Consider the following 23225-nt stretch of genomic DNA (forward strand, 5'->3'; position numbering starts at 1 on the left):
TGGTCGAAGTAACAATAATATTGTCAGTAGTATTATATTGACACCCAGCTCGCTGCCACGAGATATGTTATAAAGCTATGTCATGCAAAACCCTATTGGCCATCAATCAAATACATACTTTACTACCAGTAGAAAGAAGTTTTGATTTTGTAACTCGGTGAAAACAAACCTAAATAGCATTTATCCTCAGACTAGCGTATGTTCGCGACAGGGGCCGCCATGTTTGAAAATCGTAAAAGCGACGGGCTAAAGTCTGTTAGAATTAATGAGATTATGGTTTGTTTTCATCAAGTTAGAAAATCAAAACAACTTTCTACTCGTAGTTAAATATGTATTTGAATCATAACCAAAATGATTTTGCATGACACAACTTTATAACATAACGATTTCTTCCACGGAAGCGAGGTGGGTGTCGAAGTGACAATACTGCGCGATAAATTTCTTGCTACATTCACGTGGTTAACGTCCACTCACCAGGGGTTCAGGCTAAAACGGAACCACAGCAAAATGGCACCTGGCGAAAACGGCACCATTTGGACATAACGGAACCTCGACTTGGCGAAAACGGCTACAAATCTGATGGCGAAAACGGCACCAACTAAAATCTTATAGGGAAAATTAGTTTGTTATAAGATAATCGGATTGCAGATAATAAATACATCTACTATCATGTCCGAACTATCAAAATTTAAGAGCAATGATGTATTTTATATTCAAGGATACGATGTGAAAACTACTTTATACGGTAACGGCACATTGAATAACTCAACTATTAGTGATATTCTGAACTCATTACAACAGTTCATTACTAAAAGTAACCGCTTACAGTAATTATCAAATCTACGTATATATTCAATGTAAGGCACGTTTTATATATTTGATTTTCTGCGGCTGCTCATTTCGTTGCTAGGCATATCCAACACTATACCGAACATATTTATTATTCAATCATTTATCTGTTCTTTTGTCTCAGTATTTTTCTTTTGTTGTCAAATTATTTCAATCATGTATCCAGCTATTGGAACAATGTAATGGAGTTGCGTCTATATAAGCCACTAGGCTTGTTCGCCTATCCAGGTTTCCTTGACAAAATAAAAATGTGCTTAGACGAGAAAGCGATAACGCGAGACGAGAAAGCGATAGCACGAGACGAGAAAGCGATAGCGCGAGACGAGAAAGCGATAACACGAGACGAGAAAGCGATAGCACGAGACGAGAAAGCGATACCATTACGCGAGAAAGCGATAAAGCGAGAAAGCGATAAAGCGAGAAAGCGATAGAGCGAGAAAGCGATAAAGCAAGAAAGCGAGAAAGCGATAGAGCGAGAAAGCGATAGAGCGAGAAAGCGATATACCAAGGCGAGAAAGCGATAGAGCGAGAAAGCGATATACCAAGGCGAGAAAGCGATAAAGCGATAAAGCGATAGAGCGAGAAAGCGATAGAGCGAGAAAGCGATAGAGCGAGAAAGCGATAGAGCGAGAAAGCGATAGAGCGAGAAAGCGATAGAGCGAGAAAGCGATAGAGCGAGAAAGCGAGAAAGCGAGAAAGCGAGAAAGCGAGAAAGCGAGAAAGCGATATTTCACATAATTCTGCCCTGTCTGCACATGACGTCTAACCTGCGTATGATTTAATCCAACAGGAGGCTTTATTGTCATTTGGTTTAATCGTATAGAAACAAAATGAACATGCTTTCGAATTCTGTGGCATTTTTGTAATTAATCCTTTGACTTGTCCAAACAATAATCCAACAATAACACCAGAAACCGAGTGTGTTTTCGTTGAAATGAGGTCTGGATTAATTCCTGGCTTGCATTTCTTTATTGTCATTTCCCTTGTTAAATGCCACCCTTGTTATCTCATTATTCATGCCGGGATTAACAATCCCTGGCTTCCATTTGTCCATCCACCCTACCAATTTAGCGCTAATTAAGTACTGGCTTCCCTTGTTATCTTATCACTGTTTGTTTATCACTGTACGTCTTCAGCTTTCATTCACTCGATGGAGAATAAGAATATTCTCCGTTGCATCGTGTTATACAAATACAGAAGTTTACGCCCATAACTGCTCTTAATACCTTTAGGTATTTTATGAGTCCTGTTTTATGAGCTCTGTTTTTCACTGGGCTAAGCTACACATTTGCCTACTCCCCATGTTACCCCTGAAGATCCGGGCTAGATTGGTCTTCAGCAACACATGCTTGTCGTAAAAGGTGACTAACGGAATCGGGTGGTCAGGCTCGCTGACTTGGTTGGTTGACAATGTCATCGTAACCCAACTCCGTGGCGTTTTTTTTGCTCATAATGTTGATCACTGTATTGTCTGGTCCATACTCGAATATTTACAGATCGCCACCATATAGCTGTAATATAATGCCTAGTGCGGTGTTAAACAACAGACCAACCAAACCAACTCCCCGTCGGGCTGTATTGTATCCGTGGTGGAATTTTATGCACCATGTGCCTTTCATCTGGTCGTTTAATGTGTGCATATTTCACACATATATATATCTACTATTATGTGGAAAAGGTATTGTTCTAAATGTATGTGCCATAACCTCTCATACTTCTACAAGAATGGCTTGTGTACATACGTATATGTCTGTCTGTCCCCGAACTCCCAACTATCGACTTGAGACAGTGCCACAATTCATCGACCGACGTGGTAGGTGTGTTTAACCAAAACGTAATAAAATTATTGCTTGGGGAATAAAGCACTATATGATGAACACCTGTATATTGAAAATACGTTAGTTTAGATGGGGAGCTGAGAAGTTGGACGGAAGAAGGTGGGAAGTTGATTGCGTATAAGTTCAATAAGTGGTGTAAAGTATATTGTGACTTATTGTGCAGAACAGTTAAACTGTTGCTGATAAGCTCATAAGGAGTCTACTAAATAGATGAATTGGGGTTAAATGTTAAAAAGTAGGGCTGGGAGTTCTTGCTCGGAGTTCTTGCTTCAAAGTCTCTAGTCTTGAGTTGACATGGATGTACTTCCTCCTTTTTGGTGGCGGTTTCCTCCCAGCAGCGTACTGAACAAGGACCATCGCTCACTGAGGCCAGAACCTCGTTGTACAGCGTCGGTATCGGACCCAGAGATGACTTGGCCACCATCTTCATCCTGTCCAGTGTCTCTCTGACCTGTAAATAAGATATAACCAAAATTAATGTAATGTTATGGCTGCATAAATCTAATGAAGTGCTTTTCGAGCACATTTGTCTAAAATTGTGCAAATAATGAACAAATGTAGCAGAGCTTTATACCATTTTAATATTATAATTTATAGATACATTTACGCACAACATACCTTTATCTCATTATGGACAGGTCCATGGTTATGTGGGCTGGGATGCTTGGTGATGATGTCGTTCACAGTAGAGACAGTCGCAGCACATGTCTTCTCCTGGCATCTCCAAGATGCCCATGAAGCATCGTTGCGTCTTCGATTCAATCGAAACACAAAGCCTTCAACAACTAGATAACGTCCACCACGTGAAGTCGAGAGAAACTTATAGTCTAACTGTTGGTTTGCCATTTTGACAGTGATAGATTCTTGGTGGAATTACCATGATATATACCCAGTGTGAGTTTATATCAATCAATCTAAATTCTATAGTTAATTTGTGAGTTGATATCAATCAAATAATCATAATTGTGTTATTTGTCATTTAACTAGTGAGTTCATATCAGCAACTATGTTCATAGTTAGAACTAGTGAGTTCATATCACTAATTAGTGAACTCCGAGTTCACTCACCAGTTCAAGTTTTAGTGTCACCCATCTCATTAATCCTTTAAAACAACATGTATCTACCTCGGCCGAACATCAAAGGATTTTTACTGTAATAACAAATGTCTACTTCCAGGTACGACACCAGCGAGGGTACGGTGTTTATGTTTTGGTTGTGAAACGTGTGGTGCGTGGCCTTGACATTGTGAGTTAGTCTGGATAATCGAGTTTACACTGTAATGTGTGGCTGGATAGGGATGTTTTAAAGGGTTTATTCTATATATATTCTGATATTTTATTTTCTGACCCAGTCTGGTAGTTATTGAGTCATTTGGTTTCTTCTAGTAAGTAATAGGTAGTAGGTACTAGTCTTTGCACCTGTGACTTTTTTAATATATTGTAAGGAGTTTCGTTGGGGATAGAGAAGGACGGGAGCGACTCACTCCTGTGTGTACAAGATAAATGTTTTGTAGATGTGTAGGAGGGTTTATTTGTCTGCATCCCAGTGAATGCCACCTATTGCTCTATTTGATTTGAATCGTTTTGACATGAGTTGACCAGGTTATAAACAAGATGATACAGGTAGATAGTTCCATATATTGAACGAGTTTCAAGTCCTCCTCTGGAAACGAAAATGTTACAAGGATTAACTGGATACACTAATCAGCTTTTCAAAACCTATGCGACCACGTCCAGCTGTAGCCTTTACTTTACTTTTATTCTCAATAGACCACCAATGGTGGTATAAGAGTACATATCACACACATCAATTATTACATACAGTCAAAATAGCGGCGGAGGGTAATAATATATTGTAGAAAAACAGTTGTTGGTATAACATGTCTATTATCTAACTTTTGTCAGAAGAAAACATGGCGGAAAAGATGGGTTTTGATAGATATTTTGATGGCAGAACAGGTTTGAAATTGGCGGACCAAAATGTCTCTTACATTATAATAAAGGCGTTGTATATCCATATAACTTTCCCCGTTGTTAAGCACACCAACTTCTAAATGCCATCCAAAGAAGTTCACTATATATGGCTAGACCAGCGTTTAACTGCGTACTATTTTCAGCTTTGATTAGACGAACGTTTGACTGCATCCTTTTATTTGCTTAGATTACACCATTGACTGTGGAATGGTTCTGTTACTACATTGAGGTACCAAGGTGCTTTACTGTCACGTGCGTCTCCTCTATCTTTGGGTAGGAGCGAATAGGGTTCATGTAGGTGAAGTTCTTCAGTTAATAAATTTCATCGTTTTTATTAATTCAAAGAAACTACAGCTGTATTTTGATCACCCTGAAATACAATAAAGTGACATAAACATAAACGGTTAAGTTCCCATGCCTCATTTCTAATTTCTCCACCTATAACCAAACAGCGAGAACTGATAATTATTTTTGAATTGTCTACATACAGCTCATTTATAGTGTCACATACTTCAAAACTCTCTGAATGTGATGTATATGTAATAAACTGAGCTGCAAAAGAAACGCAAGCTCCAATTTGTTTGAAATGTAAGTGTAACTCACCATTCCATTAAGTTGGAATTGAACTGATGGCGTACAATATGGCGTCACAAAACCATCAACAATGAACCTAAAACATGAATATTGCTCTTAGGCGACATATACATGTATTTCAATTCACACACTCACTCGGTGATTTTATTTTAGGATGCTGGTTTGGATGTGGTTGATTGTCTTAGTGCTGGCCACTCATGGTGGAAATTGACATGAAAATATACTCGTCACAATGCCTTATTTGTCATAGGTCCCTCCCGTTCATCTGGCACTTCCGACACATTTCTCACACAACATCATAATTCAAAGAAAACCATAAAAAAGAACCAGTCAGACTAGAAAATTCGGAAACTTTTGGAAGCAGTACACATCAAGAAGATATGATCCGCTCTCAACAGAGAGCAAGGATAGTACATTCCCAATGCCTATTATTACTTGATAAAGTAATCAATAATATTTCTTGTGTACATTATCTGTTTCAATTCAACTATGTACATCAAACCCATCTTTTGTATATACATCCACCTGGCCTGCTATAAATTCTAATTCAGTCCTTGTATATCACCCTTCTGGCTTCCAATCAACTTACTCAATCTCTTCTACAAGCGTTGTACATCAACCTCATTTAATGTATAAACAACTCATCCCCTATCTACCGTAATAACAACTCATGTATATATTCTCTCAATTTGTTACTCATGTATCACTTGCTTGACAACGACATTAGAATCTATGTCGAAACGTCGCCTCCACAGAATAAAAGAAGTTGTATATCCAATATAATTGTCATTATTCTTCATCAACTCAAAATCTAAAATGCCCATCAAAGAAACAATTCAATTGGTTGGTGTGATTAAGTTGGTTAAGACAATTCGAATCCAGTTATGTCAAAAAATATGTAATTCCTTAAGTCACATCACAAAATGAACGTTTCCGTTATTTCACGATATGACTATTGCATACGTGCAAATTGCATGTCAAAGGAAAGTCTACATATTTTCTAAAAGTCTAGTCATACACCGCCATTCGTGGGCAAGAACATTACTGAAAACCATTTAATACTATCCAGAAATTACGATGGCGACTGAGCTCCCGTTTGCAGTCGATCATGCGCAGACAGCACTGAATTGTGGGTAATATCGCTTTCTCTCGCTATCGCTCTATCGCTTTCTCGCTCTATCGCTTTCTCGCTTTATCGCTTTCTCGCTCTATCGCTTTCTCGCTTTATCGCTTTCTCGCGTAATGGTATCGCTTTCTCGTCTCGTGCTATCGCTTTCTCGTCTCGTGTTATCGCTTTCTCGTCTCGCGTTATCGCTTTCTCGTCTCGCGCTATCGCTTTCTCGTCTCGTGCTATCGCTTTCTCGTCTCGTGCTATCGCTTTCTCGTCTCGTGTTATCGCTTTCTCGTCTCGTGATATCGCTTTCTCGCTTTCTCGCCTCCGAATTTTAAGGCGAGAAAGCGATGGCCCTAATCAGCCACCATAGTAAACAAGATAATTTACCCCCTGAAATGTAGATGAATTCTGCATCGGCCCTCATAGCTATTCCTCATATGACGTCACAGAGACGCCCCACTCTGATTGGTTGAAATTTCGTTCGCGGGTGAGAATTGTGCACTGTTGTCAAAAAGGTCGATTTAAGTTAATTAAAGACCGAAGTGAGTAGTTTTAATGACGGGGTTTCATTTATAGCGATGCCAGTTAGTGATTTATGTATTTGTACCCCCCTAGAGTATATGTGATCTTTAAAAGATCGTTTGAAGCTGATCGACTCTTAATGGGCGAAGTAGCTCGGTAATGACGTTAGCCGTCACGTCGAAGGTCAAGGTTCAAATCCCAGTATGGGTGCAATGTGTGAGTGAGTGAGTGAGTTGGGTTTTACGCCGCTTTTAGCAATATTCCAGCAATATCACGGCGGGGGACACCATAACTGGGCTTCACACATTGTGCCCATGTGGGGGGTCGTCAGCGTAACGAGCCGACGCTTTAACTATTAGGCTACCCCACCGCCCCTGTGCAATGTGAGAAGTTTATTGCAATCGTCTCTGACACGATATTGCTTCAATATAGCCAAAGATGACATGGCAACAACGGTACCCATTCAGTCACTTTAGCACAGGACCGCCTCCGTGGTGTAGTGGTTAGAGCGTTCGCCCGGAGAGCGGAAGGTCGCGGGTTCGATTCCCGACCGCGTCATACCAAAACACGTTAAAATATGGTACTTGTTGGTCCCTGCCTGGCGCTCGGAATTACTGGATACAACAAGGACTGGTTGGCTCGGAGTCAGTATAATGTGTCTGAGTGGGGTATTCATGCCTCACTGCGGCATGGTGTCTCAGTGGGCTAGCACTATAAAACCAGCTTCAGTCTGGGCTAGTACAAGCAGCCGCACATACACATACACACGCATGCACGTCGTCATATGGGCGAAATATTCTCAAGCACCACGTTAAACCCAATTTCACCTCACCTCACCTTACTTTTGCACAGTCTTTATACTTTTAATGAGAGAGGGAGTTTATTTTCACGCTGCTCTTAGCAATATTCCAACAATATCACACCAGACATGGGCTTCACACATTGGCCCATGTGGGGAATCGAAGTCGGGTCTTCGGCGTGACGAGCTAACGCTTTAACCATTAGGCTACCCTACCGCGTTTTAATTCTATTTGTCTGATTTGTTTTTGACTCAAATATGCCTTTTGAATTGCGTTTCAGGTTCGAGATAGGAACAAGCCTTTAGTGCCCTAATGTAACTTCAAAAGCATTTACCAGTGCCCTGAGCGTTTGTGATATTCAAATACCTTTATATGAGTGCAAAGGTCGACGTGTTACCCAAATAAATGTGTGAATGATGGGTGTGAGTGAATGTTGTTTATAGGCGAAATCACCAATTCTACAGCTACACCACGGACACTGACTTTCCGTTAAGAGAAGCACGCTATTGTACATTTTACATGGAGAACTTGAAAGGGTAACCCTAATTAACGATCAAATATCGTATGGTATATTTCTGGGCTAAACTATCTGTCCTATCTAACAAAAGCTGCCAAGAGTGTTATACCATATGTAAGGTCAGGTGAAATTGGCTTTTACGTCGTGCTTGAGAATATTTCGCTCATATGACGACGTGCATGCGTGTGTATGTGTCTCTGCGGCTGCTTGTACTAGCCCAGACTTAAGCTGGGTTTTTTACAGTGCTAGCCCACTGAGATACCATGCCGCAGTGAAGCATGAATACCCCACTCAGACACATTATACTGACTCCGAGCCGACCAGTCCGTGTTGTACCCATTAATGCCGAGCGCCAGGCAGGGACCAACAAGTACCATATTCTAACGTCTTTTGGTATGACGCGGTCGGGGATCGAACCCGCGACCTTCCGTTCTCCGGGCGGACGCTCTAACCACTACACCACGGAGGCGGTCGTTATACCATATGTTATATAATGAAGCATGTGTGAACAATAACAATCTAAAATGGATAAAATCTGTGGAAGCTGTTTTAATGAAACTGGCTATAGCTTTTACTGGCTAAGTCAACAAGCTGTTTTAATGAAACTGGCTATAGCTTTTACTGGCTAAGTCAACAAGCTGTCTTTCCCAATGAAATTAAATCGATTGCTCCCTTAAGGTTACTAGTACATGATATAGCAACTCAAACATGGCGCGTAGAGATTTCAAGTTCTTATATTCAGACCTGTGCATTATATTCGGACACTTGAAGTAACTTCCATAGACTTACATGTTAATTTAGTGTAGCATAAATAATTTTCATGAATTTCATTTTCTTATGATCCAAGTCAAATTTTGCACATTTGTGAGGAATCATCTTACCTACAATCACATAAATATTTTCTGTTTAATTTTCCGTTGCTTATTTATTGAATGGCAACAATTTAACCAACATATGTACAGTGCAGTGAACTCCTTTAACATGGCGGACTTGTGCATTGTGGAACCATACGTAAGTTGATAAATGTGATGTCATTAGTTAAGTAGTGGTCGGAAAGTTGAACTGAAATTTTGTGCGCAGAGCAGAGATGATTTCACATATGCCTGTCAAATTTTACAAAGATCCATCCTAAACTCACTTCATGAAAATTATTTATGCTACACTGAAAGAACATGTAAGTCTATAGAAATGACGTCAAGTGTCCGAATATAACTAGCACGAGTCTGTAGATACCACTTATCGCGTATTCAAAACTGAACTTGTCCTTGACAAATATTTATATATCCCTTTCTCCTTGGCTCTTAAGTTTCTCTTGTTTAGAACTTCCTGCCATCGTTTACCCACAGAAGTACGGGTAGGTGGCACATTAAACTCAAACCTGAAGAATGATGAAGTGTGATGTTGGCGATGAATTTCATTATGTTGCTGGAATATTTCTCTGCCCTTTCTTCAAACATCATCGGAAAACATATATCCCAAACCATTATGTTAAAAAAACAATGTGGTAAGATTTAATGAATTGTTTAACTGTAAACGAATTAGTGTTTTAAAAACAAATGTGCATATTTTGTAATACCAACATGAAAACTGTACAATCTTCCATGTAAACCATCCCGCCATCCCATGTATTCTCAACTGTATATTTGTACCTTATATGCCGAGTATCCCGGCCTGAGCGTAATAAAAATTCTGTTCTGTTCTGCCATCGAAACACAGTGATGCCAAACCGTCAAGTCACACAGACTGACCAGCCGGTGACCATCTTGATCAGTTCGTTTTGATCGTTTTTATGTCTCTATCACCTGTAAAGATCCGGGTTAAAATTAATCTTCAGTAACCCATGCTTGTAAAAGGCGACTAACGGGATCGGGTGGTCAGGCTCGCTGACTTGGTGGACACATGTCATCGGTTCCCAATTGCGTAGATCGATGGCCATATTGTTGATCACTGGATTGTCTGGTCCAGATTCGATTATTTACAGAACGAGGCCATACAGCTGACTGGTATATATACTCATGCCAATAATGGTTGTCACCCCTAAACAATTTTTTATTGAGAGGGTTGGGTGGGGGAGGGGTGACAACCGTTATTGGCATGAGTATATTACATTGATTTGTGTTTTGAGCCCGGATGCTAAAGCGTACCATCCTCTCAACTGAACAATCTAGGTAGCGTATGTTTGTCGGTATGTCTCAAACATTGGTTGGTTAGTTGGTGTGTTATTTTACGCCGCACGCAGCAATATTCCAGCTATATTGCGGCTGTCTTCAGATTATCGAGTCTGGACCAGACAAGCCAGTGATCAGCAGCATGATCATCGATCGACGGAATTGGGAACCGATGACAAGCCAGTGAACCTGATCATCCGATCCCGTATAAGTCGTCTCTTACGACAAGTATGGGTTACTATGTCTCAAATAATTCCAGTATGGCATATAAACTATATTTAATTCTTTGTTTCTGTCGCGAATGCGACACACACATCTACCTTTCAGCGAATGTGTTATTCGAACCAACGAACGTTAAGGGTCAGTGGTCACATGTGAAATGCAGTTGGACAAATTGCACACGATGAGCAGATAGGTCAAAGAATGGCCTGCAAGCTCAACACACGTTTTTGTGAAAAACGTAAGCACCGCACGTTAAAAGAGTCGGGCTGCCCGGTTCTCGATCAGGTTTTTAGCATCGGAAGTGTCAGCCCTTGGGTATACTATATAATAGTGTAGCTGTATAATTTTCTAAAATCTTTATTTCTTCACCGATTTGGTTCACATCTGAAAAGTATATTAATGATAGCATATAAAGGAAAATATCATTGCAAAAGTCTAGATTTATATTTAAAAAAAAATAAAATATTGTCCAAACATTGATTCGAACCCCTGTGAATGAATCTATGAGGGGCACAAGTATGTTCTGAAAACGAACCTCACAAATCAGTTGTGTCCAGATTTTAACTGGCAACTATGTCGGATGAACTAGCCAACACACAATCACTCAGGTCAACTACAATTATACCTTTACCTTCTTGGCGTAAATGGTTGGCTGGCTAGCCTAGTAGTTGAAGGTTTCACTTGTCACGCCGAAGACTCGGGTTCGGTTCCCCATATGGGTACAATGTGTGAAGTCCATTTCTGGTGTCCCCCGCCGTGATATTGCTGGAATATTGCTAAAAGCGGGGTAAAACTAAACTCACTCGTGGCGTAAACTCGTCGCACTCGTCATACCTAAGGGCCCGTGAAGATCCGGGGTAGAATAGGTCTTCAGCAACCCAGCTTGCCACAAAAGGCGACTATGCTTGTCGTAAGAGGCGACTAACGGGATCGGGTGGTCAGGCTCGCTGACTTGGTTGACACATGTCATCGATTCCCAATTCCGCAGATCGATGCTCATGCTGTTGATCACTCGTTTGTCTGGTCCAGACTCTATTATTAGACTCTACAGACCGCCGCCATATAGCTGGAATATTGCTGAGTGTGGCGTAAAACTAAACTAATTCACTCACTCATACCTGAGTAATATTGCTTTAACGCCAGACCCTGCAGGATGTATAGATCTTGCCACGCGACAGCTCGTGAAGACAGGTAGTTAATAGAAATATGCATGACTTGAACATGACGGCAAACGGATATAGATCCATTTATGACATTATGATCTAGTCAGGTCATGTGACAGCCACGTGATACTCATATTATTGTCTTTTGGAATTTCATACCAATGTGTATTCAAGCCAGAGGTGATCGAAGTGATTTTCCTCTGTTACTTTCCGGGGCATAGTTGTCGAAATCATAACAAGACAAATATACTTCTCTAAAAACAATGTTTGTTCCAAATTGGGTATATGGTTAAAACAAGCGTTCCCGATCACGTCGGGCTGTCTTCTTGGTCAACCTCAAGCGTCGTGTCATCAGGGTGGTGGGGAGAGTGTTGATGACGACGTCCACCGCAGACAGGTATCATCATAATCACCAACACCGCCACAAACAACAGCACTCCTGAAACGTGGACATTGGCAGCGTGTAGCTCTGAGCATTAACCATAAGCTGTACAGTTGATTGTTTGTGGAACGACTCACGTCACATTACATGATAAGAGTCGACCGTTAGTAAAGTTAACAGCGAAATGTGGGTGCTTAGATTCCAAACCGCATCTTACCAAAATATGTCAAAAGATGTATGACACCATACAGATAGGGGATAAGACAAGGACTAGATCTGGGTGCTTAGATTCCCAACCGCATCTTACCAAAATATGTCAAAAGATGTATGACACCATACAGATAGGGGATAAGACAAGGACTAGATCTCTTTCTGTATCTCTTTAGGCTTGAACTTTTAAACCAGGATTTCTACACACAGCGAAACAAAGAAAACTAGATAATGTGCTGAGACTTTTCTCTGAAATTAACATTTCTCAAGGTCTTAAACACAGCCATGGCTAAGTATAGCTTTAAAAACGACAGTCTCTATGTGCAATCTGGAATGGGCATCAATATGTTTAAGTATAGATACCAGTGGATCAGAATCTTGGATTCGAACTCATGGATCCTGGTTTCCAGCTTTAGTGCAAGTGTAGGGATAGTTATGATATATATTTGGTTTCTAATTACCTGATAGATATATACTGTTGGCATACGAACCAGTAGAATCGACAATCCATCCTAAAAGCAAAATTAGAAATATTTTGGTATCAGTATCAGTGTCGGGCATCAAATTAGGGCTTTGAATACTTAACCATTAGAGACCCGTGAAGATCCGGGATAGAATAGGTCTTCAGCAACCCATTCTTGTCATAAAAGGCGACTATGCTTGTCGTAAAAGGCGACTAACGGGATCGGCTGGTCAGGCTGATACATGTCATCGGTTCCCAATTGTGCAGATCGATGCTCATGCTATTGATCACTGGATTGTCTGGTCCAGACTCGATTATTTACAGACCGCCGCCATATAGCTGGAATATTGCTGAGTGCTGCGTAAAACTAAACTCACTCACTCACTCACTTAACCATTAGATACAGCATTTAGACATTATGCTACCATTTCAGTAAACTATTGTAAAAAGATGCTAATTTCCTTTCTTTATAAGACTTCTTTTCCTCTTCTGTAAGAGTGAGTGAGTATGGTTTTACGCCGCTTTTAGCAATATTCTAGCAATATCACGGCAGTGAACACCAGAAATGGTCTTCACACGTTGTAGCACTGAAGGGAATCGATCCCCGGGTCCTCAGCCTGAAGAGCGGACGCTTTAACAGTTAGGCCACCCGGTCGGCCCCTTTCGTCAGATTGTTATTGGAGGTTGCGTGGAACATGTGAATCATCATGTGAACAAAGCAGTGTTGACACCAGGTGTTCACGAAATGAGTAAGCATGTCCTGCACAACCGGTAGCACCCCACACCACATATTTTTATTAATTACTCGTAGACGTACAGAGATCCCGACCCGTGAAGGTCCGGTTAGATTTAGTCGCAAGAGGCGACTAAGGGAATCAGGTGGTCAGGCCCGCTGACGTGGTGGCACATGTCAACGTATCCCAATTTTGTAGATCGATGCTCATGCTGCTGATCACTGGATTGCCTGGTCCAGACAGCCGCCATATGCAGTAGTTGGCCATAAGCGAGTCATCATTAGTGAAAGTCCCATAAACTTGCATGTTAGTTAACTCTTGCAAGAATAATTTTCATAAATTTTGTTTCGGTCGAAGTGCTTTCAATACTAATCTACCAGCTGGGAAATCATGTCAGCTACATACAATAATTTCCATTCAATTTTCCGATGATTATTAAGAAAACTGCAACTATTTAAACAACATATATTAGACATATTTAATCAGGTTTAACATGGCTGTCTATGGGATAAATTAAAGTTAAGTTGTACTTATGGTACCTTAATCAGGCGTCATTCGATAACTAATCAACGAAAGCTGAAGATGATTTCCAAGATGTTTGCAAACTATCAAAAAATGACTTCTACTAAATTTATGAAAATTATTCTTGTAGCAGTTAATTAACATGTAAGTCTCTGGAAATCTCACTAATGATGACTCACTTATGGCCAACTACTGTAGCTGGGATATTGCTGAGTACGGCGTAGGGTTGCACTCTATTAAAGTGAGTGAGTGGGTCAGGCCTTCCGCCGCTTTAAGCAATATTTCAGGAAAGTCACGTCGGGAGACACCAAAATGGGCTTTACACATTCAGCACATGAATGAAATTGAACCCGGGCCTTTTATGTGAAGAGCAAACGCTTTAACCACTAGGCTACCCCACTGCCAAACACTATAGTAAACGACTGGCCAAACATACTTACCGGCAATAGGTGGCGCTACCAGGTAACCAGTTCCGGCAGCAATCATTTCCCAGCCAAAGGCAGCAGCAAGTTTGTCAAGACCAACACACTCAATGGTTAGAACTGTCAGAAAAGCGTATGAACCCCCGCAATATAACCCCATCAACACCATGACCAGTGTCTGTGTAGTAGACGTGGTAGCTAACACAGGCGTCAACATTAAAATAAGAGCCGATGTCAGTATCAGACCAACGAAGATTGAGAGAGGGTCCGTTTTACTATCATTCCCCATTGCACCAATCAGAACTCTCGAAATTGTTAGTGCTGGACCGTTCATCGCCATGGCGAAGGCCACTTCCGATTCGGTGACCCCAAACGTTTTAGCGAAGCTCGGGAAATGAATGAGAAATATACCTATGCTAGAATTATTGAGAAAAAGAGAGAAACACAAAATCAAGAAGCCTATATTAGCGTAAAGTGGTTTTGGTTCATGGATTTTGATCTTTGACATTTCAAATTTTACAGATCCTGAAATACTGATGGTTGAATTGACTAAGTCTTTGACAGCCAAATGTTGGTCTTTGGCGGTCAAGTGTTGGTCTTCACAAGTTGCAGCCCTTTCTGTTTGAGGTGAATCATTCTGTGTAAACATTTTCCCCTTCTCTGAGTCGGCATCTGGCAAACGTTTATCACGTTTCCTAAACAGCTTGAAGCAGAAGCCTTTGTCGTTGTGTTCATGAACCGGAAACATTACAGCTCCGCACACCGCCATCTGTAAAGACAACCCTGCAAGGATCGCCAGAGTTTCCCGCCATGACAAAGCGTCCAGCAGGTGGCGACACACGAGCGGAAGTATGAGTATCCCGGCACCTGTTGCAGACAGAGCAAGTCCCGTGACGAATGTCCGCCGTTTCACGAAAAACAGATTGACGACAACTATGGAGGCAGAGTAGGTGAGTCCAAGACCTATACCTGTGTAGAAGAATATAGGATATTTAGAAATCACCCACAACATCAAGCACCCGATCTCTATTTCAAACGGCGTGAAAAATTATTATCATGATTATGAGAAACAAGAATACTAATAAAAAGAACTTCAGGGCCATCGGATGATTTCCTGTCATGATTGATACCTGCAGTAAAACGAAAGCGTATAAACGGAATTGCAGAATTTTTCAGCCATTTAATATTTAGTGTGAAAATCGAGGACGAGTCAGTCTTAGTTTTTTTCTAGTCATATTGGAAACAATTTTGTCAATCCTGAAAACACACAGAGTAACACGAGAACGTCAAATGATCGGTCACTTTTTCACAGCTAATTATCTCAAGTCAAGGTTAGTGCTAAAGGAACCTGCTTTCAAAGATTAACATATGCTGTTATAATGTGTGCCCATTCGATAATAGAGACGGCCCGGTTAGGTACACATTTGAAGAGCCTACAGGCGGGTCAGTCTGAGTTATATTTAGAGCTTGTGGGGCTATATATTTTCTACAGAAAAGTTGGATATTACAAGACTAGAAGACTGCACTTTCACCTGAACAAATACTCCACAGTGTCGCCTGATACAATACTCAGTACTCTCTACAATACGCTGTACTGTCACCTGAGACATATTCTACAGTCTCACCTGAACCAATTTCCCACATTCTCTCCAAAGACAATGCTTTGCAGCCTCTCCTGAGACGATGGTCTGATCTCTCACAATAGCCTGCACTTATCTGTGACAGTCCCTTGCACTCTCACCCGAGACAACCCCAAGCATTCTCACCTGAGACAATACCCATGAAAATAAGAAGGAGGAGTAGACTGTTGACGAAGCTGCTGATCGCGAGGCCAGCTGCTAGCAACGTCGCCCCTGTGATGACGGACGCACGGCAGCTGACTTGTGATGATAAAACGCTTGAAAGTGGACCTGCAAGACAATGAGATGTGATATAACACTGGACCTGGGAGACAATAAGATCTGATATAACACTGGACCTGGAAGACAATGAGATGTGGTATAACACTGGACCTGGGAGACAATGAGATGTGATATAACACTGGGCCTGGGAGACAATGAGATGTGATATAACACTGGACCTGGGAGACAATGAGATGTGATATAACACTGGACCTGGGAGACAATGAGATGTGATATAACACTGGACCTGGAAGACAATGAGATGTGATATAACACTGGACCTGGGAGACAATTAGATGTGATATAACATTAGGCCTGGAAGACAATGACATGTGGTATAACACTGGACCTGGGAGACAATAAGATCTGATACAACACTGGACCTGGAAGACAATGAGATGTGATATAACACTGGACCTGCAAGACAATGAGATGTGATATAACACTGGACCTGGGAGACAATAAGATGTGATATAACACTGGACCTGGAAGACAATGAGATGTGATATAACACTAGGCCTTGAAGACAATGAGATGTGATATAACACTGGACCGACAAAACAATGAGATGTGATATAACACTAGATCCTGGGAGACAATAAGATGTGATATAACACTGGACATGGAAGACAATGACTGACTGACTTAGTTTGGTTTTACGCCGCTTTTAGCAATATTCCAGCGAGATCACGGCAGGGAACACCAGAAATTGGCTTCACACATTGTACCTATGGGAAGACAATGAGATGTGATATTAACACTGGACATAGAAGACAATGAGATGTGATATAACACTGGACATGGAAGACAAAGAGATGTGATATACCACTGGACCTGGAAGACAATGAGATGTGATGTAACACTGGACCTGGAAGACAATAAGATGTGATATAACACTGGACCTGGGAGACAATAAGATGTGATATAACACTGGACCTGGAAGACAATGAGATGTGATATAACACTGGACCTGGGAGACAATAACATGTTATATAACACTGGACCTGGAAGGCAATGAGGTATATATTTACTAATACGTGGTTGTGTATTTGGGTTTGAGAGTATAAGTACAGATGAACTTGAGTCCGTGCAGTAAGTGATGTGACGGGTGTGCTTTAAAAGGGTGGAATGCACGTGCATCAGGCACTTGAGATTCACGACTGACGGGGCAGGACAGCTGTTGCGTGTCTCGGCTGTATCTACAAACATGGAGAACTCTCGGTGTACAAATCAAGCGAAAAGAGCCTATAACAGGAGATATTCTACTAAAATGTTAAAAGATAGGTTTCCTGTTGACAGCTTATATAACATGAGAAATTTAACATTTTGTATAGTTTCTTTTGCTGGCTTCCTCAGGTTTTCGGGAGCACCAAGTTTAAGATATTCTGACATAATCTTCCGGGAAGGTCACATGTTATCTTTATAGAGAAAAGCAAAATTGATAAATATCGAGATGGTCATCACTTGGTTGTTGATGCAACCCAATCAGAAATGTGCCCAGTTAGTTTTATGAGTGAGTGAGTGAGTTTAGTTTTACACCGCACTCAGCAATATTCCAGCTATATGGCGGCGGTCTGTAAATAATCAAGTCTGGACCAGACAATCCAGTGATCAACAGCATGAGCATCGATCTGCGCAGTTGAGTTAGTATTATGAAGTCATACCTAGAACAAGCATTTAAACATTACTGTGATGAATATATCTTTAAACCAGTTAATTATTGTAGAAACACTCAAAGACTTATAAGTTAAGAGGCAGCAAGCCAGTCTCTTATACACGTATGCGAGAGATAATTCTGAGTACGTTGGAGTGTGTTGGAGACTGTTGGTCTAAAGAGACAAGATTTTGGGGTGCACAGCTTCAGTTCGGGAGAGACGACCGAGGCGGCCAATGCTGGAGTGCCGGACAGGCTATTTAGGCGTCACGGTCGGTGGCGGTCAGAGACTGCAAAAGACTCTTATGTGAAGGATAGCCTATTAGCAAGACTCAGTGTGTAGAAAAAATTGGGAATTTGAATGTTGTGATCTCCTGTTGCCAGTTGTAAATGATTGATTAAAAAGATTTATATTATCCTTTCATTTGCCCGCTCTCTTAGTTCTTGAGGCTGACGTGAACGTCCCCAAATACAGAGTTGCGTGATTATTTGTAAATGTTTTATGTTCGGTTGAGTTTACGAAGTTAGAAAATAAACATATTAACTAATACGTGGTTGTGTATTTGGGTTCGAGAGTATTCAGTACAGATGAACTTGAGTCCGTGCAGTAAGTGATGTGACGGGTGTGCTATAAGAGGGTGGAATGCACGTGCATCATCCATTACTGCCCGCCCGTCAAGGTAAATATTGGTCAGGTGAAACTTACACCATGATTCCTAAACAGCAAAGTTGTATTCAGGTTGAATTTTGGTCACTGGACCTCTCATGTACTAGGTCACTGGACCTCCCATGCACTAAGTCACTGGACCTCCCATGCACTAGGTCACTGGACCTCCCATGCACTAGGTCACTGGACCTCCCATGCACTAGGTCACTAGACCTCCCATGCACTAGGTCACTGGACCTCCCATGTACTAGGTCACTGGACCTCCCATGTACTAGGTCACTGGACCTCCCCTGCACTAGGTCACTGGACCTCCCATGTACTAGGTCACTGGACCTCCCATGCACTAAGTCACTGGACCTCCCATGCACTAGGTCACTGGACCTCCCATGCACTAGGTCACTAGACCTCCCATGCACTAGGTCACTGGACCTCCCATGCACTAGGTCACTGGACCTCCCATGTACTAGGTCACTGGACCTCCCATGCACTAGGTCACTAGACCTCCCATGCACTAGGTCACTAGACCTCCCATGCACTAGGTCACTGGACCTCCCATGTACTAGGTCACTGGACCTCCCATGCACTAGGTCACTGGACCTCCCATGTACTAGGTCACTAGACCTCCTATGCACTAGGTCACTGGACCTCCCATGTACTAGGTCACTGGACCTCCCATGTACTAGGTCACTGGACCTCCCATGCACTAGGTCACTGGACCTCCCATGCACTAGGTCACTAGACCTCCCATGCACTAGGTCACTGGACCTCCCATGTACTAGGTCACTGGACCTCCCATGCACTAGGTCACTGGACCTCCCATGTACTAGGTCACTAGACCTCCTATGCACTAGGTCACTGGACCTCCCATGTACTAGGTCACTGGACCTCCCATGTACTAGGTCACTGGACCTCCCATGCACTAGGTCACTGGACCTCTCATGCACTAGGTCACTGGACCTCCCATGTACTTGGCCACTGGACCTCTCATGCACTAGGTCACTCGACCCATCTTAAGATTCATGAAAGCGAAAAATCAGCTGGAGATTGTGATTCAAAAGGCAAGATGGTATAATAACTTATGAATATTGAATATTCACAGCCGATATAACACTAGACCTGGAAGACAATGAGATGTGATTTAACACTGGAACTGGAAGACAATAAGATGTAATATAACACTGGACCTGGAAGACAATGGAATGTGATATAACACTGGATCTGGAAGACAATGCGATGTGATATAACAAAGGACCTGGAAGACAATGCGATGTGGTATAACACTGGACCTGGAAGACAAATGAGATGTGATATAACACTGAACATGGAATACAATGAGATGTTATATAACACTGGACCCTGAAGACAATAAGAGGTAATATAACACTTGGCCTGGAAGACAACGAGATGTAGTATAACCCTGGGCCTGGAAGACAATGGAATGTGATATAACACTGGACCTGGAAGACAATGAGATGTTATATAACATTTGAAACAGGGCCTGTAAGACAATAACATGTGATATAACATTTGAAACTGGGCCTGGAAGACAATGAGATGAGATATAACACTGCACCTGGAAGACAATAAGATGTGGTATAACGTTTGAAACTGGGCCTGGAAGAGAATGACATGTGGTATAACACTGGACCTGGAAGACAATAAGATGAGATATAACACTGAACACAGGACCTGCAAGACAATAAGATGTGATACAACACAGGACCTGGAAGACAATCAGATGTGATATAACACAGGACCTGGAGGACAATGAGATGTGATATAACACAGGACCTGGAAGACAATGAGATGTGGTATCACACTGGTCCTGGAAGACAATGACATGTGATATAACACTGGACCTGGAAGACAATAAGATGAGATATAACACTGAACACATGACCTGAAAGACAATAAGATGTGACACAACACAGGACCTGGGAGACAATCAGATGTGATATAACACAGGACCTGGAAGACAATGAGATGTGGTATCACACTGGTCCTGGAAGACAATGACATGTGATATAACACTGGACCTGGAAGACAATTAGATGTGATATAACACTGGGCCTGGAAGACAATGAGATGTGGTATCACACTGGATCTTGAAGACAATTAGATGTGATATAACACTGGGCCTGGAAGACAATGAGATGTGGTATCACACTGGATCTTGAAGACAATGACATGTGATATAACACTGGGCCTGGAAGACAATGAGATGAGGCATCACACTGGTCCTGAAAGACAATGACATGTGATATAACACTGGACCTGGAAGACAATAAGATGAGATATAACACTGAACATATGACCTGAAAGACAATGAGATGTGATATAACACGGAACACTGGACCTGGAAGACAATGAGATGTGATATAACACTGGACCTGGAAGACAATGAGATGAGATATAACACTGAACACAGGACCTGAAAGACAATGAGATGTGATATAACACTGAACACTGGACCTGGAAGACAAAGAGATGTGATATAACACTGGACCTGGAAGACAATGAGATGTGATATAACACTGAACACTGGACCTGGAAGACAATGAGATGTGATATAACACGGAACACTGGACCTGGAAGATAATGAGATGTGAGATAACACTGAACACTGGACCTGGAAGACAATGACATGTGATATAACACTGAACACTGGACCTGGAAGATAATGAGATGTGATATAACACGGAACACTGGACTTGGAAGATAATGAAATGTGATATAACACTGAACACTGGACCTGGAAGACAATGACATGTGATATAACACTGGACCTGGAAGACAATGGGATGTGATATAACACTGAACACTGGACCTGGAAGACAATGGGATGTGATATAACCTTGGGCCTGGAAGACAATCAGATGTGATATAACACTGGACCTGGAAGACAATGAAATGTGATATTACACTGGACCTGAAAGACAATAAGATGTGATATAACACTGGACCTGGAAGACAATTAAATGTGATATAACACTGGACCTGAAAGACAATAAGATGTGATATAACACTGGACCTGAAAGACAATAAGATGTGATGTATAACTGAACACTAGACTATGTGAGGAAAACTGACCTGGGATATAACACTGAACATTGGTCATTGTGAGGAAAACTGAACACATGGACTTATGGCGAAAACTGACCTATGATGAAACTGGAGACAACTGACGAATGGCAATGTGATATATCGAACTTGGCCAATCAGCCCAATTTGTAGGCCCCTAGAATATAATATGTTTCTGGGGACTCATCACATTGCACTGAGTTGTACGGCACTCACTTCCACGTCACAAATGTTAATAACTTCACAAAATGATGCAATCAGTATATGAGTGGAATCAATAGTCTCAATATATTAATACATCCTGAATATATCCACCATTACTTCACGGCCATTCTTACCAGCTATGAAAGTATGCCGTTGTGATGGATCGTACCTGCCAGTTGCAAGAGTGACGCAAACAGTGACGTCACCCATGACGTCAGCGCGACGCTCTCCTGAAACTGTTCCAGGAACACCGCCTGGAAGATGCCTCCCACGTACGCTAGACCTGGGCCTATCAGGAGGTTCACGTAGGCTGCCAGCAGCACCACCCAGGCCCAGCCGCCATCTATGTCACGTGACTGCCGTGATGTCATATCCGGGCTGCTTCAGGTCATGTCTGAAAGAGTTACAATTGCGATAGTTATTTGGACAATGCCAGAACATAAAACTGACAGCCCTGGAACACTGTCACGACACGGTGCACAGGGCACCCAACACACACAAAACAGTCATCATTCTTTATGCTGAATGTCAAGTGGGCTTTTGTCATGGAATGTTTGTCCGAAGTCCACCGTTCGCGTAGCAAACAAACAGAAACATATTAATGAAATTTGCATGTACTTAATTTCTGTAGGGTATCCCTGTACAAGGAAGGACAAATTGAGGTGACAAGACAGCATTGTGGTCAAGCTTGGTCAGTCCTGATGGTCTCGTCTGGTGTTTGTTTGTTTGTCTTTTGTTTACCTCCACACTCATCAATATTCAAGCAATATGATGTGTGCATAGGCGGATCCAGGGGAAGGGAAGGGGGATGTAAAAGGAGGGGGGGGTCAGCGGCCCCCCCCCCTTTTTTGTTGTTGTTGTCCTGATGGGTTATAAAATGACCACTAAAACTCGAAAAGCTGAATCCTCCCCTGGTGTGTAATGGCGTATGAATCAGGCCAGACTGAATGAACATAGGTCTACGCAAATGGGATACGATGACGTGTAATATCGTGAAATATAGGAATGGAATTCACAACACGAACTACACAATTTAAGAATACAATCGGTAGCCTTACAAATGTGTTACTTCTGTGAGTGAATATGGTTTTACGCAGCTTTTAGCAATATTCCAGCCATATCACGGCGGGGGACACCAGAAATGGGCTTCACATATTGTAACCATATAGGGAATCGAACCCGGGTTTTCCGCCATAACCATAACCTACCATAACCACTAGGCTAC

General features: G+C 41.8%; 2 protein-coding genes across 5 annotated transcripts in view; both read right to left on the bottom strand.

Moving 5' to 3' along the window:
* Window positions 1–1003: 1003 nt before the first annotated feature.
* On the bottom strand, window positions 1004–3533 carry LOC124273765. Its single transcript, XM_046709072.1, has 3 exons — window positions 3306–3533; window positions 2992–3138; window positions 1004–1015 (listed from the first exon to the last, which is right to left on the bottom strand). The coding sequence occupies exons 1-3, from the start codon at window positions 3531–3533 to the stop codon at window positions 1004–1006; spliced, it is 387 nt and encodes a 128-aa protein (XP_046565028.1).
* An 8477-nt stretch (window positions 3534–12010) lies between these two features.
* The window catches only part of LOC124273766 (monocarboxylate transporter 14-like), a 41527-nt gene continuing 30312 nt past the window's right edge, over window positions 12011–23225 (bottom strand). For all 4 annotated transcript variants that reach the window (XM_046709076.1, XM_046709073.1, XM_046709075.1 and 1 more), the window contains exons 2-6: window positions 22170–22394; window positions 16260–16403; window positions 14512–15462; window positions 12814–12864; window positions 12011–12199 (exon numbers count right to left, since the gene is read on the bottom strand). In XM_046709076.1, coding sequence (XP_046565032.1) covers window positions 12069–12199; window positions 12814–12864; window positions 14512–15462; window positions 16260–16403; window positions 22170–22371 — 1479 coding nt within the window. In that variant the 5' untranslated portion in view covers window positions 22372–22394 and the 3' untranslated portion in view covers window positions 12011–12068. The remainder of the gene's footprint in view (window positions 12200–12813; window positions 12865–14511; window positions 15463–16259; window positions 16404–22169; window positions 22395–23225) is intronic.

The sequence above is a fragment of the Haliotis rubra genome, unplaced genomic scaffold, assembly GCF_003918875.1.
Source record: "Haliotis rubra isolate DU_JTF1 unplaced genomic scaffold, ASM391887v1 Scf1839, whole genome shotgun sequence".
NCBI lineage: Eukaryota > Metazoa > Mollusca > Gastropoda > Lepetellida > Haliotidae > Haliotis > Haliotis rubra.

What these genes read in the sequence shown, in the direction of transcription:
- LOC124273765 (XM_046709072.1), bottom strand. Translation starts at nt 3,533, where the DNA reads ATGGCAAACCAACAGTTAGACTATAAGTTTCTCTCGACTTCACGTGGT. An exon ending in CTGTCCATAATGAGATAAAG is followed by an intron (nt 3,139 to 3,305) that starts GTATGTTGTGCG and finishes TCTTATTTACAG; the next exon opens with GTCAGAGAGACACTGGACAG.